The following is a 14,645-nucleotide window of genomic DNA, read 5'->3' as shown; positions in this document are numbered from 1 at the left end:
AGGACCAGTGGGGAAAGAACAGTCTTTTCAAAAATGGTGCTGGGAAAACTGGATCTCCATATGCAAAAGAATAAAGTTGGACCCCTCCCTAACACTATATATAAAAATTAACTCAAAATGGATCAGGGACTGAAATGTAAGACCTAAAACAATGAACTCTAAGAAGAAAACATAGGACAAAAGCTTCATGACATTGGTTTTGGCAGTAGTTTCTTGGAAAAGAAAAAAAAATAGACAGGTTGAACTTCATTAAAATTTTAAAAATTTGTGCATTAAAAGAGACTGTTAGGGGCACCTGGCTGGCTCTGTTGGTAGAGCATGCAACTTGATCTTGAGGCCATGCGTTTGAGCCCCATGTTGGGCATGGAGTCTACTTAAAAAAATAATAAAATAATAATAAATTTTTTTTAAAAAGACACTATCGGGGTGGGTGGGTGAATTGGTTAAATAGCTGATGGGGATTAAGGAGGGCATTTGTTTTGGTGAACACCGGGTGTTGTAGGGAAGTATTGAATCACTACGTTGTACATGTGAAACTAATATTACACTCTGTGTAACCTAACTGGAATTTGAATAAAAACTTAAAAAAAAGTAAATTGCATAAATTACCTACAAATAAAAAATAAATAAAACGACGTATCTTAAAAAAAAAACACCATCCACAGTATAAAAAGACAACCCACACAATAGGAGAAAATATTTATAAATCATATATCTGATAAGGGATTAATACCTAGAATATATAGAGAACTCTAAAACTCAGCAGCAAAACAACAGCTTCATTGAAAAATGGGTAAAGGACTTGAATAGATATTTTTCCTAAAAAGAAATACAGATGGCTAATGAGCACATGAAAAGATGCTAAACATTACCAATCATTAGGGAAATGCAAACCAAAACTACATTGAAATACCGCTTCACACCCATTAAGGTGGCTACTTTAGAACAAACAGAAAAGAACAAGTGTTGACGAGGATGTGGAGAAATTGGAACCCTTGTGCACTGTTGATGGGAATATAAAATTGTATAGCCAGTGTGGAAAACAGTATGGTGATTACTCAACAAATTAAAAATAGAATTACCATAAGATCCAGCAATTCTACTTCTGGGTATATACCCAAAAGAATTGAAAGCAGGGTCCTGAAGAGATATTTGTACACCCATATTTATAGCAGCATAATTCACAATAGCTAAAATGTGGAAACAACCCAAATGTCCGTCATTAACTGATGAATGGATAAACAGAATGTGGTATATACACACAATGGGGTATTATTCAGCCTTAGAAAGGAAGGAAATTCTGCAGTGTACTACAACATGGAAGAACTTTGAAGACATGCTAAGTAAGTCACAAAAAGACAAATACTCCACTTATATGAGGTACGTAGTGTAGTCAGAACCATAAAGACAGAAAGTATCATGGTGGTTAACGGGCTGGGGGAAGGGGCAATGGGAAGTTATTGTTTAGTAAGTTTAGAGTTTGTTTTACAAGATGAAAAGAGTTACAGGGATGGATGGTAGTGATGGTTGTACAACAGTGTGAATGTATTTAATACCACTGAAGTGTACACTTACAAATGGTTACAGTGGTAACTTATGTGTATTTTACCGCAATAAAAAATTATAAAGAAGAAGAAAGAGGATTTATGCTTACTGGTTTACTATGATACAAAAGAAGTTGAGATGACTAGGACTTTGGCTAAGTATACTGATACCTGAAATACGATTATATTTCTCAGTTGCACTGAGCAACAGGCAGAATTTAAAAACAAAATATCCAACCTTGCCCAACTTAAACTGATAAGAAATTATATTTGCCACCCTCTTTCCTATACTGCTCAATCCCTGTTGGAGTTGGCCTATATGACCTTTGAAGCTCAGTTCCCATTTTGCTCTGATCTGTTGGGTACCTGCTTGGCACAAGACACCGCCTGTGGGGTCATGATTTTTCACATTGTCATAAACAAAGGGAAGGAACAAGGAACCCAAATTAAAGTGAGTGATCAGGTATGGCATAGTGTTTAAAACTTAAGCTACTTAGAGGAATAGTTGTATCATTAGTCTTAAAAGGAAGAATCCAGTTCTTCACACTGCTTTGACTCCTGTGGGGTGCTGATATTGTGCCCTATAAAATTCAAGTAATTGGGATCCTAAAAGACAATGCTTAAAAGGATGTGGTTGAAATTACCACTCGTGATTTGGGGAGTGAAGAAAGAAAAGGTTGCTATTTCCAAATTGACATCTTTTGCACAGAGCATTTTAGTTGGTAGTAAAATAAAGTTCAGCAATGGACCCGGTTATCTGAAGAAAGTGAATTAACCCATAAGACATGGTATCAATGTCCTTTCATACTGCAGCAGTGTAACTCCAGCATGCTGAAATTGCTGTAGATGGAAATCTGGTGTCTAACAAAATAGTGGAGAGGATACACAAATTCTCATTTATTCGAGTAATAAAGTATACTTTGGAAATGGGGATGGAAAGGCATCAGATCCTTCTGAAAGTGTGCCCTATTAAAGTCTTAAGACCCAAAGGTGATAAAGTTTTTGAACAGTTATTCATACCGCTAGATAAAACTTGACACAACCACTCCAACAGGAATTTACTGAGCACCTGCTGTGTGCTCACCACTAGGCCAGACCCCAGGATGGGGCAAGTGGGGGGGTAAAGAGTAGATGTAGGATACATTTTAACCCTCTAGAGGTTTACAGTGTACTTTAAAGGAGAAAACTGTGAGACTACATGGACTACAATTCTTAATTACGTGGCGCGAACCGTTGAAGTACCATACAAGTTTAGGGAAGAGAGATTACTAAAGAGGCATGAGAGAACTTTTCAAAAAGCAATGGAGTTTCAGGTGGGCCTTGGAAAAATGGTAGGATTTGAATGAAGAGAGGAGAGAGAGGAAGACATGGCTGAGAATAGGCAAATTGTGTGGGCATCAAAACTGAGAACAAGTAGACTTTGCAGATCAGTAGAGAGAGTGACCTGCATAGAAAGCATCAGTGAAAGAATAGGAAAAACTAAGTCCTAAAAATACAAGAGGACCAGAAAACTAATGCATTTTATATTCCTTTAAAATATCCTTTTGGAATGATTTCAACCCCCTTCTCCTCAGAATCAAGAAATTCTTTCCAGTGATTTAAATCCCCTTTGTTGCCATTTTGACTTTTTCTTGTCTTAATTTGGAAAAAAAATTTTGTTTCTTATTCTAAGCACTTTGCATTAGAATATTCCAAGTGCTGTATGGACCCAGCCTCTAGTACCATTGGGAAAGTTGGGTATTTAAAATATCCACTCTTCTTTTGGTTATAATGAAAATTCTGCCACCATTAAACTCATGGACAAGAGTTTTGTAAGTTGGGGATGCTTTGTAGCACTTTACCGATATATGCTAATTGGCATTTATTCAGCAAATATTAAGTACCTTCTGTGTGCATGTACTATTCTAGGTGCTTGGGATGCTTCCATGAACAAACAAATGAAGAGGATCCTTGCTCTTAAAGAACTTAAATTCTACTAGGTGGCTTCATTGCTAGACCAACTATCAAATAATGTTTTTGCTCTTAAAATTACTTCTTTTTACAGTGGACTATTTTAGTCAGCTGACAGAATCTTTAAGACACTCAAACAGCCTTCTCCAAACAGAAAATTCCTTACCCCATAGACAGAGGAATTTACCCTGGGTATAATTTGATGGGTTTTTCTCTCCCCCCCCCCCCTTTCGTTTGTCCTCCTTCACTGCTCTGACAACATTTTCTCTTGGAGTATTTTGGGAAGAAGTTTCCTGTTCTTACTTTTCCTCTATAAATTACCTTGCTCACACATACAGCCTGTGAGCTGCCACTGCTGTGGTTGTATTTATTTGTTGAACAATTCTGTACTTTGAAATGATTCATTCAAGAGCTGTGAAGCATTCAAAGCAGGATGTGTGACTCATTTAGTAAATAGCAGCATCTTGAAGTAGAGAACAGAAACCTGGGATTGACTAAGGTACAAATGAAAGTTATGTTGGCTTTGAGGTATGTTTATTTAGTCCTTCGCCGCCTTCTCCCATTCCCTACTTTCCCAAACAGTCTCTTGCACTGGGAATAGAAGCGCTGCAATGAGGGTGGGAAGCATTATTAGGACTGTTGCAGATCTCGTAGTTTCTCCTTTCAGAATATGTGATCAATTAAAGAAATTATATAATGTTCAGAAAAAGGTGGGTTATTCTTTTCCACCCTGTTTAGTACTGATATCACTGTATTTTAGAGCTTACTCCCCATTGGTTTTAGACTTGCTGTGGCTTTTTCATGCAATTTTCTTTTCATCAAAATATGTCCATGTGTAGATACTGCAATAAAAGAAAACTATTCTGTCCTTGAAGTGCTGCCAGACCCAGAGGCTTTGGAGAAGGGGATAGTTAGGTTTCAGCATAAATGAACTTTCAGACTATCACAAATGTAAACTCAGTTCCTTGTATTGTTCCCTGATAGTTTAGGCATTCAGTGCTCATTTCCTAATAACCAAAGAGTTCTAATTTGTCTCCTTCCCCCAGTCTGCTCTTCTAAAACAAGGAAAGGGACATGTATTAATCATAGGTCAAGGCATTAGAGCATTTTAAAATGTGAGGCAAACCCACATGGAAACTGGAACTGTGGTGGCCAAAAACAACATTTCAGGAATGAATTTGGCCAGGGTTTGAGTGCATATTGCACAGAAATTTCATTGGTCAAAATACTTTACCAAGGATTTAGCTTGAAACTGTTACATTTCTAATGCCCATATGCTTGTTCCTGGCTCAGAGTCAACAGGCAGAAATTTAGCTCTAGTTTGGCTTGAGCTTTCCTTTGCCCTGAGCCTTCTCTTCAGTTCTGTTTAGTGCTGTTATTTCAAAAAGTTTCTGGGAGACTAGTTTAATGGGATTAAGAAAATAACTCTCTCTAAACGTTGACTTGTTTAGAGTTATTCTGCAAAGAAAAACCAAGTTTTACTACAATACCTGTCTTGTCTCCCTTGAGATTAAAAATGCAGAGAACTAGCCGAGTATATGCTGTATGCCAGGTACTATACTGTTTTATGTAATTATTTCATTTACGAGCTTAAGAAAAGAGGGGTATGAGGAAGCCTTTTGGGGTACCTGAAATATGTCATGTCCTGATCTAGGTTTTCATTACATTGGCATTTACTTATATAAAAATTCATTGATGGGTACCCTGAATGACTCAGTTGAGTGGCCGGCTCTTGGTTTCAGCTCAGGTCATTATCTCGGGGTGCTGGGATCAAGCCCCGAGTTGGGCACCACGCTCAGCAGGGAGTGAGAATTCTCTCTTTCCCTCTCCCCCCACCCCAACCGCTTGCACTCGCTCGCTCGCTCTCAAATCTGTAAAAAAAAATTCAGCTGTCCACTTAATATGTTTCTTTTGGTACATCAATTTTTAAAAATTTAAAATCTTAAGACTTTATTCACTGGAGATGTGTTCCTGATTTACAGTTCCCACCGTCTTTGTTCTTCAGCCCATTCCTAACTCTTGACTTAGCTCTGTTCATTTAGTCAGCTTGCTGGTAGATAGGATTCTGGCTTCTATCACAGAAGGATAGATGAGAATGAAACTGCCTAGAAACAGAAAGAATTTTTACCAAACATCTCCTGTGGAAAATTGTTAATGAGAAACTATACTTTCCCTGCCCATTCTGCAACTGATACCAGTTTTCAGATTGATCCTCGTGCCTCTGACATTCCATTTTAGGTTTTTTTAACATTTCTTAAACCAAGAAAATCTCCATTGGAGATTAAAAATCAAAAGTAGCCAAATTGTTTTGATTTGCTTCTTCTGTATTATCTCTTTGTAACAAGGTGATGCATGAGAATTCCACTTAATTTGTTCTTCTCCCAATTATGGTGCCTTCAGTCTCTGTCTTCCTAATTTCCCTGTCCTAAGTATTTGCAGATCTGTAGTACATCAGCCATTTTATAAAATGAGGTTGGGAGTTTTCTGCCTGTGTTTTTTTTCCTTCCAAGTTTTAGATCCAAAAACATGTGTTGGCAGTTTGGCAAGGGAAACTAAAAAACAGCCTTTTTTTTCTTGTTTCTTTTTCTCTTTCCTGTTACCATGTAGCAAAATTTTTCAACAAAGACATAGTTGACATTTTGGTCTGATAATTCTTTGTTTTAGGACACTGTCCTGTGCATTTTGGCATATTTATCAGCATCCCATGCTTCTACCTTGTAGAGACCAGTAGCATCACTCTGGTTGTGATAAGTAGTAATGCCCCCAAACATTGATAAAATGTCCCCAGAGAGTCAGAGTTGTCCCTGGTTGAGAACCACTGCCATATAGTATAAACTGTATTTAGAGAAAATGGATTTGGGGGGCAAGATTCAAGATTGGCATGTGATTAAAATTCCCATCAGATCTTTGAGAATATTATCTAGATCAGAGCTGTCCAAAAGAAATTATAATGCAAACCACATTTATAATTTAAAATTTTCTAGTAGCCACATTAAAAAGTAAAAGTAAACAAGTAAAATTAATTTTAATAATACATTTTATTTAACCCAGTATATCCAAAATATTATTTCAACATGTAATCAACATGAAATTAATGAGATATTTTACATTCTTTTTTTCCTTTTTTTGTACTGCATCTGTGTGGCTAGTGGCTCCCACACTAGATAGGACGGACCTAAATCATCGTGATCTGTAGGGTACGCATTAGCACAAAATACTTCTCCTCACCCATTTATGCCAAGAAACTGCCCTGATTCATTTACTTGAGCAAATTAGATGCTAAACCATAGTTACTATACAAATCTTCTCCTGAGGCATATAAACTGCCTTCTTGATTCAGTATGACTTATATTCTTCAGTCTCCATTTGGAATGATAATCCACCCTCTGTTATCTTGGAGATGGTTAATATCTACATATTCCTTGAAAATTATCATTATTTACCCTACAGCCAGAGTGAGTGTTCCCTCAGTGGCTCTTTGCCAAAACCTTAGTCATAGGTAAGACCAAAGAACAAAGGAAGACCCATTAAGGGTATTAACAAATAGGAGAGTTAGATTTTTAAATGGGCAATAATTCAAAGAGGAAATCCTTTTGGGAGCCCCTCCACCCATTTTAATTAAATAGAATGATCTATCTAATAAGGTCAAAATTTTTATCACTTAATGATTTTAGATATTTTAATTGAGAAATTGCTTTCAGAGGGATGGTTTACTAAGCACGCATTTCAAGACTGGTCTAGAGACTTCTTAAGAGTTAACTTTAAAGCAATTTTAAGGATTTTAGTATTTTCTCTTAATGTAATCTCTACACCCAACATGGAGCTCGAACCTATAACCCAGAGATCAACAGTTGCACGCTCCACCAACTGAGCCAGCCAGGCTCCCTCTTAAGGGTTAACTTCTAATAAATGAGAAAGCATATAAGGAACAGTGAAAATAATAGCCAGATCAGCATTCACTTTGATAAAAAGCTCTAGTATACTTTTATTCCCCCCTTCCTGCTCTAGCCATATAAAAATTGTATTAGAAATTATAAGGAGAGGGGCATATGGGTGGCTCAGTGGGTTGAACTTTTTTTTTTTTAAGATTTTGTTTATTTGACAGAGACAGCCAGTGAGAGAGGGAACACAAGCAGGGGGAGTGGGAGAGGAAGAAGCAGGCTCACAGCGGAAGAGCCTGATGCGGGGCTCGATCCCATAACGCTAGGATCACGCCCTGAGCCGAAGGCAGACGCTTAACCACTGTGCCACCCAGGTGCCCCTAAGTGGGTTGAACTTCTGACTTTTGATTTTAGCTCAGGTTATGATCTCTTACATGGGATTGAGCCCCAAATCAGGCTCTATGCTCAGCGTGGAGTCTGCTTGAGAATCTCTCTCCCTCTGCCCTTCCCCCTGCTTGCTCACACCCTCTCTCTCTCTCTTTCAAAATAAATAAATAAAATCTTCAAAAAAAAAAAAAAAAGAAATTAAAGGGAGAGATGACTGGACCCAAGACCAGGCCAGTGCTGTGCTTCTTAAAATTCTGCCCATTTGCCTCCTCCTCAGAAGCTCACTGCCTAATTTATTCAGGGATTCTTTTGTGGTGTCATAACCCCCACTGGTAGTTTGGTGAAGTCTGTGAACCCCCTTGTTAGATGTTGTTTTTATTATTATTTTTTTCATAATGTTTTTAAATTAATAAAGTAAAATACATAGGATTATAAAGGAAACCAATTATTTTGAAATACAGTTACCAAAAATGTTTTAAAAATATTTGATAATGTAGGGGCGCCTGGGTGGCGCAGTCGTTAAGCGTCTGCCTTCAGCTCAGGGCGTGATCCCGGAGTTTTGGGATCGAGCCCCACATCAGGCTCTTCCACTGAGAGCCTGCTTCTTCCTCTCCCACTCCCCCTGCTTGTGTTCCCTCTCTCCCTGGCTGTCTCTCTCTCTGTCAAATAAATAAATAAAATCTTAAAAAAAATTTTTTTTTGATAATGTAGGGGTGTCCAGGTGGCTCAGTCAGTTAAGTGCCTGAGTTCGGCTCAGATCATAATCTTGGGATCCTAGGATCAAGCCCTGCATTGGGCTCCCCGCTCAGTGGGGAGTCTGCTTGTCCCTCTCCCTCTGCCCCTCCCCTTGCTCATGCATGCATGTGCTCCCGCACACGCTCTTTAATAAATAAAATCTTTTTTAAAAATTTGATAATGTCATATGTGTGCTTTTTAATTAATGCAGTAGATAACAAGTTCTGGTGGTAGGTCTTGTGACTCCCATAGTTTCAAAGTAGTGATGAGTATAAAGGATATTTTCATACATGTGATAAGAAGATATGTGTGATTTCTATTATGAGTTAGGAATGTTAAATTTCAGAATTTAGTGAGAATAAAGATGTAATTTTTTTTCCTATCTGTGTTCACGGTTATCAAGCCCTCTGAGATGCCGATGGGTGGGAAATCCCTTTGGCCACCTTCAGTTCTTTTCAGATCCCAGCTTTTGATTGGGAAAAAATAAATAGCTCAAGGGGGGAGCAGGGCAGCAGGGAAGGGAGTGCAGGCCGGCCGGGGTGTGCAGCAGAGAGGAACCAGAACTAGAGGACAAATAAGACAGGTCGGGACTATGTAGCAAAATTGTAATAGAAGGGGAGTTGCCTTTTAAAAAAATGTTTTAAAGGTTTATTTATTTGAGAGAGAGAGAGCACAAGCAGGAGAGGGAGAGAGAAACTCAAGCGGACTCCATGATGAGTTCTTATGACCCCGAGAGCACGGCCTGAGCCAAAACCAAGAGTCCACCGCTTAAGCGACTGTGCCACCAGGCGCCCCTCTGTGAAGTACAACAGTAAGTGACCCTAACCACAGTAAAACCTGATGGAGGTTTCAAGTCTTTCGGCTCAGTTTTGAGCACACTTGATTTTTGATAGTAGAAAAGGACTTTTGCTTGAAAGTCATTCTTCTAGATTCTAGAACATTGTACAAAACTTTTCAAGCTACCTGTGTGAAATTTCCTTGAAGTATACTTACAAGCATCTTTTTGAAAAAGATTGTTAGAACATTACCAATATGTTTTGAAATTTTATACCTCTGCCTAATCCACTACTCTTCGTCTTCCCCTAAAATGATGGCTTTTCTTTGTTGTAGACTAGATTCTGTTCACTTCCTTTTACCAAATACCTGGCAATCCCAGAACCTCAAGAGTGACTTACTTAACCTACAAATATCATACCCCTGGTTAACGAGACTATTCTCTTCCTTTCTTCACCCCCAGCCCCACCCTTTTGTCCTTAGGGAGAAATCTATGAAGGAAACGATTGATGCCTGGGGTTAACCAACAATAGAGAAAACTAAAGTTCCTGGCTAAATTCCCCCGTACTTTATCAGTTTTATCCTGGATCCATCAGAAACCACTCAGGCAGTCTTTTGACAGTTTTACTTTTTGGTTCTTCATACTTTGTATTGAAAATTCACTTTTCCGGGGTTCCTGGGTGACTCAGTCATTAAGCGTCTGCCTTCGGCTTAGTGCATGATCCCAGAGTCCTGGGATCGAGCCCCACATCAGGCTCCTTCACTGGGAGCCTGCTTCTTCCTCTCCCACTCCCCCTGCTTGTGTTCCCTCTCTTATTGGCTGTCTCTCTCTGTGTCAAATAAATAAAATCTTAAAAAACAAAATAAAACAAAACAAAAAAACAAAGAAAGAAAGAAAATTCACTTTTCCCGTCAGGCCTGTAGGTCTAGCCTGGGAAGATTTTATAAACTTAAGCTAGCGTTAGTGGTGGTAGGGCTCAGAGCAAATTTGGGGAAAGAATCTACTTCCAGGTAAAATAAAGGAACTTAAACTGAAGTTTTGAGTGTCACTTTCTTGACTGGATAGGAGCTGGGATGGGTGGGGCTAGCTCCTGTCTATTTGGTTTGCAGTCAAGAAGCACTGTGGAAAAAAGAGCTAACGGTACAGTGTTTGGTGTGAAGTGTGTGTGTATCTAATGTGGAAAGTAAAAAGGGGACTAACCAGTCATTATTTTTAGAAACAAAAAGACAAACAGAAGCATGTTTCAGAGGCTGGCTGGTGAGGGAGCTGTGGGAAGCTGCAGCATCCAAGCTGTTCCTGTGTTGCAGGCATGTTTTAATGAAGGAACCAGGCCAGCCATCCTCAAAGGGAATTTTGAGGGTATCATTCTTTTGAATTACTGCATTCATCTGTTCTCTTCACCTCCCCTGCTCTAAAGAAGGGGTGGAAGCATAAATTACTGTCCAGTAACCCTGTCTTACATGTCATAAACTGAGGCTGACCTAGCCTCACCTTTTCATTGTCTTTTCACCCAAACCCCTAAATAAATAAAACCTCTATACCATCTCCTTTTCCTTTCCCTCATGCTGCCTACAGGCTTCTCCCTACCCTAACAAACATTTTTTTGCTTGCATTTTTATTCTGTCATTATATAGCCAGCAGCATTGCACTGGCCCCTTTATGGCCGACAGAGCCCAGGCGGGCTGCCCGATGAGGGGAGACAGCATTTGGCCGATGGGGCTGGTGTGTGCCGTTACTGCTGGCCATTGGGCCCCTGTCCTCTATGGCTCCATCCTGGCTCATTAAAACCCTGAGCCAAATAGCTGGGCAGGCGCCTGCTGCAGCACTGTGGGGGCCAGGAAGTTAAATGGTTCTCCTAATCCTGCATAATTTATCTCCCTGTTAGCCCCCTCATAAATAGTCTAATTCAGCCCCACCATGGAGAGCTTCATTCTGAATTTCCTATTTTTGTGATGACCAACGAGTGTCCAGCCTTTCCCTTCTCTCTTTATTATTATTATTAAAAATTATTTCCCCCTTGTTCGCTACGAGCCTTGCCTAAATGTTTTTTTCATTTGGAGCCTCCTGCCTGGACCCCACTTCACCAGCAATCTGTCCACTTCTCTCGTTTGGACCTGATATCACAGAGCAGTTGGTGCTGCGGCCCTCCTCTTCCCCTCTCCTCACAGCTTTCTAGTGCCTCTTTTTTTCCTTCCCCATTTTCTCCTTTAATCCATCTTCTCTCCTTTTCCATCACTTCCAGTTTTTTCTCCTTTCCGTTCCCTCTCCAGCCCCTCTGTCCAGGGACCATCCTTATTGCAGGATGTTTGGTAGGACATTTTAAAAGGGCACTGAATCGCTTATTTTTTTTTCACATCTCTGTTTCTGTTTCGTTTCAGAGATTTACAAACGAGGACCACCTGGCAGTTCATAAACACAAGCATGAGATGACATTGAAATTTGGCCCAGCCCGAACTGACTCAGTCATCATTGCAGGTATTTGCTGCCCCAGAAGCCACGTGCCTTGATATCAGCAGACAGTTAAGATTAATACCAGGGACCAGATGTACTGGGAGCTCTACTCCCCTTTTCCCATTAAGAGCCCTTATGTGATCTGCATTTAATCAGGAAAAAGGAACACTAAAAGCTCCCAAGTTTCTATTGTGCCCTCCATTCTGTTTTAAATATCAGATTGGGTTCTGCGGTTTTTGAGGGTAGGTGTGTTGAGGTTTTGTCTTGGCTTTTTTCAGTCTACTCCCTCCTTGCCTTCTTTTTATTAAGACTTTGGAAGATTTACAAACAAAAGACGCCTTTGACATTTCTCTCTACCCACAGCGAAGGGGTGAACAAAAGAAAGCAAGAAAGCCGAGCTAGCCTGGCTGCTTCTCTTCCACTGGGTGTCAGTTTTCCCCAAGCAGGCAGATTGTCAGTTCGTAAATTCAACTTGCCTTGTGAACCCAGACAGCATTGAGGGCACATTTCCAAAGCTCAGACAAGACATTTAGTCAATGGGACTTTTCTGAGCCAATTTGGGTGACCTGGAACCTCTTGCTGGTTGTTGTAGATACTGCCTTGCTTACATATGCCATTCCCGAGGGAGCATTCTCAGAAACTGCTCTCAAATCGTGCCATTTTCAGCTAGACAGACATACAAAACAAAGTGGGCCTTTTCTTTTGACACTATGAAGGGTTCTGATTTAGCCTGAGTTAAGCAGGCTTACCGCAGTATTTAGCCAATGGGGGATTTAGTTGATAGTTATTACATCAGTTAATAACTCAGATAAGACACAATTTTTTGTAAGTATTATTAGCCAAAACGCAACCCAAGATGTAGGGAAGGAAAGAGAGAACCTCCTTCTCCATACTTTTATATGTGAAGAAAGGAACTTGCCCTTACAGATCTCTTAATCTTTATTAATTCAGCAAATATTTATTGAATAGCTGCTGTGTGCACCAGCCACTTTGCTACGCATTTGTAGATTATAATTCCTGGAAAAGGACATGAGTGGGGACATTGTCATTGATGATCCTTAAGAAAACCTGGAGGAAATCTTAGGGAAGAGTGGATATGGTATAAAAATATATGTAGGTAACACATACTTAAATTTATTAAGTCAAGGCATATATACATGAAAAAAATTTTAGTTTGCAGTCAAGTACAAGTAAATAATTCAAACAATATACATACTAAGAGAATGAATATTAAGTGGAATTAATCAGAGAAAGTTTATGAAAGAGGTACATTTGAGGCAAGGTTATCAGGTTGGAAAGGTTATTCAAAGGTGGAAAGGTCTATGCCAAGTCTCCAAGAGTGATGAGAGAAATCGATACAGGATAATCCCAAGGAGAGAAAGTGTTTTCCTGTTATTCTTTGCATTCTGTTCTGGAGAGCTTATCCCATTTGCACATGACTCCAGTTATCCTGTCGAGGCTGGTAATTCTCATTTCTCTAAATTAAGACTTTGTATCCGACATGTATTCGAATCCCTTATTGAACACTTACTTGGCTGTCTTTCTGTCATTCAGATCTTCATGCTCCCCCCACGCCCCATTTCTGAACTTCTCTCCTTGTCCCCTAAACTTTCTCCTTTTCCTTGTTATTCAGTGATACTAGTATTCTCAAAATCTTGAGTTGTTTTATTCTTTCTTCACATTCTCTTTTCTGTTCCTTCCACCACCCTCATTATGCTTGGGTTTCTCCAAAGTCTCCTAGCTGACCTCCTTGACTGGTCTTGCATTCTCTTGAAAAGCCAGTTTTGGGGCGCCTGGGTGGCTCAATTGGTTAAGCATCTGCCTTCAGCTCAGGTCATGATCCCAGGGTCCTGGGACTGAGCCTCTCATCGGGCTCCCTGCTCAGCGGGGAACCTGCTTCTCCCTCTCCACCCCCAACCTCCTGCTCTATCGCTCTTTCTCTCAAATAAATAAATAAAATTTAAAAAATAAAAAAGAGGACACCTGCGTGGCTCAGTCAGTTAAGCGTTTGCCTTTGGCTCAGGTCATGATCCCGGGTTCTGGGATCAAGTCCCGCATGGGGTTTCCTGCTCAGCGGGAAGTCTTGCTTATCCGTCTCCCCCCTCCCCTGCTCACACTCTTTCTCTCTCTCTCAAAAATGAATAAAATCTTTTAAAAAATAAGTAAATAAATAAAAAGAAAGAAAGAAAAGCCAGTCTTCCTTAAATTCTTCTGCTTTGCTCAAAATCTATCCTAATCTGGGGCACCTGGCGCTCTGGCTCAGTTGGTAAAGCATGAGACTCTTGATCTCAGGGTCATGAGTTCAAACCCCACCTTGGGGATAGAGTTTACTTAAAAAAACAAAAACAAAAAAACACACCTAAAAACCATCTCCCTCTAAATAAGATGCTCTTAGATTTAAAGAAAAAAAAAAAAGACTCTCAAACCATAAGAGACTCTTAATCATAGGAAACAAACTGAGGGTTGCTGGAGGGGAGGAGGGTGGGGGATGGGGTAACTGGGTGATGGACATTGAGGGCACATGATGTAATAAGCACTGGGTGTTATATACAACTGATGAATCACTGAACTCTACCTCTGAAACTAATAATATACTATATGTTAATTAATTGAATTTAAATTTAAAAAATTTGTCCTAATCTTCCTATTTTCTTTTACTTTCAATGCTATTTATTCTTGGACTCTGAGGCTTTCTATAATCTAGCCTGATGGTACCTACTCAACTTTGTATACAATTTATATACCTGACTTGATTATCTTTTTTTTTATTTTTTATTTTTTGTATTTTAAGTAGGCTCCACACCCAGTGTGGGGCTTGAACTCATGACCTTAAGATCAAGAGTCGCATGCTCTACCAACTTAGCCAGCCAAGCTCCCCCTGACTTGATTGTCTTTACCCTAGGCATACCTTTTCCTCCTCAT

The 14,645-nt window shown here is 39.6% G+C and overlaps 1 protein-coding gene across 4 annotated transcripts in view; it reads left to right on the top strand.

Annotated features, from left to right (window-relative positions):
- LOC123794687 (cyclic AMP-dependent transcription factor ATF-7) overlaps positions 1 to 14,645 on the top strand; it is an 84,500-nt gene that overhangs the window by 45,803 nt on the left and 24,052 nt on the right. For all 4 annotated transcript variants that reach the window (XM_045800894.2, XM_045800895.2, XM_045800896.2 and 1 more), the window contains one exon: positions 11,651 to 11,747. In XM_045800894.2, coding sequence (XP_045656850.1) covers positions 11,651 to 11,747 — 97 coding nt within the window. Of the gene's footprint in view, positions 1 to 11,650; positions 11,748 to 14,645 lie in introns of those variants that run through there.

Source organism: Ursus americanus, chromosome 25 (genome assembly GCF_024610735.1).
Source record: "Ursus americanus isolate L20-20 chromosome 25, mUrsAme1.1.p, whole genome shotgun sequence".
NCBI classification, from domain to species: domain Eukaryota; kingdom Metazoa; phylum Chordata; class Mammalia; order Carnivora; family Ursidae; genus Ursus; species Ursus americanus.
Note: the sequence above shows the minus strand (reverse complement) of the source record. Positions and strands in the feature narration are given on the sequence as shown.